Source organism: Rhagoletis zephyria, unplaced genomic scaffold (genome assembly GCF_001687245.7).
Source record: "Rhagoletis zephyria isolate East Lansing unplaced genomic scaffold, Rhagoletis_zephyria_1.1 Rzeph_scaffold_10619, whole genome shotgun sequence".
Classification (NCBI taxonomy): Eukaryota; Metazoa; Arthropoda; class Insecta; order Diptera; family Tephritidae; genus Rhagoletis; species Rhagoletis zephyria.
The window spans coordinates 14,405-18,061 of record NW_016167696.1 but is presented as its reverse complement, the minus strand read 5'-3'; the positions used below and the strand labels follow the sequence as shown (position 1 = coordinate 18,061).

The following is a 3,657-nucleotide window of genomic DNA, read 5'->3' as shown; positions in this document are numbered from 1 at the left end:
TTATACAATATCTTGCATTTTAAAACTTTCGCCAAAATATTTCGGAAAATATTGAGATTTACGTGAGCTGGACTGATTTAAAAACTAAATCTGTTGATAAAACTCTTAAACTTTTTAAATGTTAATAATTTTCTGTATTATTTTGGCGGATCTGCTGTTACGGTTGCAGGGTACCGGTTTTCAGGTCATCGCTTACGATGATGATCTTGGCCTGACGGCAGTTGGTAAGCACCTCCAAATACTATGCGACCCGGTCCAATGTGCTTTACGCGACTAAAGCCCTTTCACCGGTGGACCTATTTATATGGTAAACTACAGGCATATTGTATTGCTATTAGAATAAATGCATTTATCAAGTGGAGTGATATGAGATTCGAAAACTCTGGGAGGTATTTCAGAAGTCATCATTCGCCTAGACCACACATACCCGTCCACTGGACTGAGGAATAATTTCCAAACAAGGATCCCCTAAAGGGGTGCACTGATGGGTCCAAGTTGTAACTGAAGGTGGGAAATGGGCTATACTCGCAATAACTCACACTTGGCCTTAGTTTTCGTCTGCCAGATACCTGCAGCATTTTTCCAGCTGAACTTACAGCAAGCAAGGGAGCTACAAGTTGTCTGGTGAATAATTTTATCCAACAGGCAATTACAAGATGATCAGCGGAACTCACGTGCAGGACAGCAAGGTATATTTACAGGGAATTTCTGGCTAAGATAGTAAAAAGTCTTTGGTAAGACAAATAAAAAAGGCAGATAGCAAGATAGTTCGAAAGTTTTTTGTTATTCTAGCCCAAAAATCTTAGAAAAAAAGCCCTCATTCACCAAAATTGGTGAAAATTTATTTTGAGAGAAAGCACTTGTATATCATTTAGCTCGCGTCGCTTCAACAGTCGCAATGGTCGAGTGAGCAGAGCACAAACGTGTAATAACAGAGATCCGAGTTTAAGTGCTGGATTTTTTTTTTTCTTTTTTTAAATTAGATTTTTTTCTTTTTTGATTTAATATCCTTTTACTTTTTGGATTCTATTAAAAAAAAAGATATGTATATTTTTCAATTTCATTAAATTTTTTATTTCATTTTATTTTTAGGATCTTATTTTATTTTTTGTCTCTTTTTAATTAATTTATTCCTTTTTTTTAATTAAGATTTTTTTTTTAATTATAAATATTTTTTATTATTTTTCAGTTTTAAGTACTATTTTCTTCTTTTTTGACTTACGCTTTTTTCTAATCAAATTTTTAGATTTTATTGTTCTAAAAAGAAATACATATATATATTTTTAATTGAATTTAAATTTCTTATTATTATAAATGTGTATCGATTCTTTTTTATGAAATGTGATGCACCCTAATGTATGTAAATATAAGTATGTATGTAATTCCTGTGCTACTACATTTTGACACACCTAAGTACACTTACACATGCCCGTACACACATAAGTGAATATAACCTGCATTGCTTTGCATTGCGCCTCGTCGACTCGTTTCACCAACTTGCAATACTGAGTTGCAAATATGTCGATAGTGATATGTATGTAGATAAATATGAACATAAAAGTAAGTGTTGTCAAGGAACTTTTTATATTGTATGTACATATTTATATTTATTGCAGTGAAAGCGATGCCTGGCGCAACGCTCAGTAGTATTTACTCACCATCGTCACGTATAAAATCGACGCTGACATTTTGTAGATTGACGTGAAAGAAATCCAGAAAATTGTGAAAACCCTGTTGCACTTGCAACACGTCCAGTATGCGGGACGGAATTAAAACGCCTACATGCTGGCGGCCATGGGTGGCGTGTGCGGGTCTTGGCAGCGACTGCTGCTGATTTTGCTGCGGTTGCTGTTGTGGCACGTGCTGTGCATCCTGTTGCAATTGCTCTCTTGCTACTAGTTGCAGCTCAGCAGCCTCTTTTAGTTGTTGCTGTTGTGTCAGTAGTTGTTTCTGATTGAACAGCTGTTGTTTTTCTGCGCCATTCGCCCGTTGTTGGCGCTGCTGCTGTTGCTGCTGCCTCAGTTGCGCTTCACGTCGCTTTTGTTTGCTTTGGTTTCGGTTGTCTTTCGGTTGAGTCTTCCCATTTGCTGGGTTTTGTTGGTATTTTTGGCGTTGCTGTTGTTGCTGCTGCTTTGACACTTTGGTTGGAAACTTTTTAATTTTACTCGTTTGGCTGGATGAGTGAATGCCAGTAGTTGTTTTGGCAGACATGGCCGTTGAGTAAGTTGACGGTGTTGTTGTTTGTCTTGCTATTGTTGGCCGCAGTTTTGTGCCAACTTGCTCTGTTGGTCGCCGTGCAGTGACTTTTTGATGTTGTTGTTGCTGCACTTGTTGCTGTTGACTTTGCTGCTGATTGTCTGGCAACGTTTGCAGTTGTCCTTGCTGTTGCTTTTGTTTTGCGAGCAAATGTTGTTGTCGTTGTGGTCTGTCTTTCGCAGTTTCCGCAACATGTTGTCCAACTGTTGACAACTGCCCATCCTTTCCTCTTCGTATTTCTGCTGTTGATGCTGCTGCTGCTGCTGTTGCCACTGCCAGCGTCAGTGGCTTCCCGATTTCCGCTGACTTCTCCACTTCCACTGTTGTTGTTCTATAAGCTTTATGGTTTATTTTGCTTTCGTTTTGCTGTTTTTGCACACCCTTTATTTTTGTGAAATCGTGCTCCAACGCCGTCGATCCCAACGGGCTTGTTAATGTGGCCGCCCCAGTCGTGCGTTGAGCTGTTGTCACTTGTCCTATCTGTTTTCCCACAGTTGTCTGGGTTGTTTCTTTGATTTTTGGTTTGTTTTCTACAATATTTACCTTTGAAATTAAATTTTGTTGTACTCGTACTTCGGATAGCTGTTCAGCCTTCACGCCAGCTTCTACCTTACAGTCGCCTGCACTATTATTTTTCTTGCTATTATTATTATTATTATTATTATTATTGTTGTCAACTATCACTGCTCTGACAGCACTTGCATTAATGGCTGTAGTGATTTGTTTCGTTTTTGTCGTTGCTGTTGTTGTTACAGTTATTTTTGCACTCGTTGTTGTCAATTCACCAGCAGTAGCAGCATCCAATGCACCTCGTTTTACGTTGGCAACTCTCTGTGTGGTGGACTCAAAGCCCGCCAGTGTACAATGCACACCCAGCAGGAGTAGGAAGAAGGCTGTCAGCAGCAGAAATAATTTACCAATTTGACAGATTGTTAACTTCATTTAGGCGACAACACCGACGATTGGCGCTTCAGTATAGCTATGTATGTATGTACTTTTATGTGCGTTTATAATTTATAGTTATTGTTGTTTGCCCGCTTTATATGTAATTGTAGCTTTGTACTTTTGTGAAAATATTTGTAAAATATGTTGGCCAGCAGTGTGGCGTTTACGGAAGTTTTTGCCTTGGTGCATTGAAATTGCATTCACGTCAATGCAGTTAGGGTGGTTCTGCGTTTTGTGGAAAGCATTGGTGCGTTGTTATACGCGTCCATCACAGCTCTGCTTGCAATTCCCCACATTAAGTTACGTTGCTTTTTCTGCACTTGGCTGACGAATTAGAAAAGCTCTTGTTTGCCGCTTTGGGCTTTTTTTTTGGCACTCTACGAAAGGATCAAGGCTCATCCTACATTCTCTCGTATATTTTGATACAAGCCTGAAATGAAAAACAAATAAGAATTT

The 3,657-nt window shown here is 38.8% G+C and overlaps 1 protein-coding gene across 1 annotated transcript; it reads right to left on the bottom strand.

Moving 5' to 3' along the window:
• Positions 1-1,658: 1,658 nt before the first annotated feature.
• Positions 1,659-3,198, bottom strand: LOC108376543 (putative uncharacterized protein DDB_G0271606; the record flags this gene model as incomplete). The annotated part of the gene is made up of 2 exons (XM_017632762.1): positions 2,637-3,198; positions 1,659-2,594 (listed from the first exon to the last, which is right to left on the bottom strand). Coding segments are annotated over exons 1-2 (1,498 nt in total), but the record flags the coding sequence as incomplete, so codon positions are not given.
• Between the last annotated feature and the right edge of the window lie 459 nt (positions 3,199-3,657).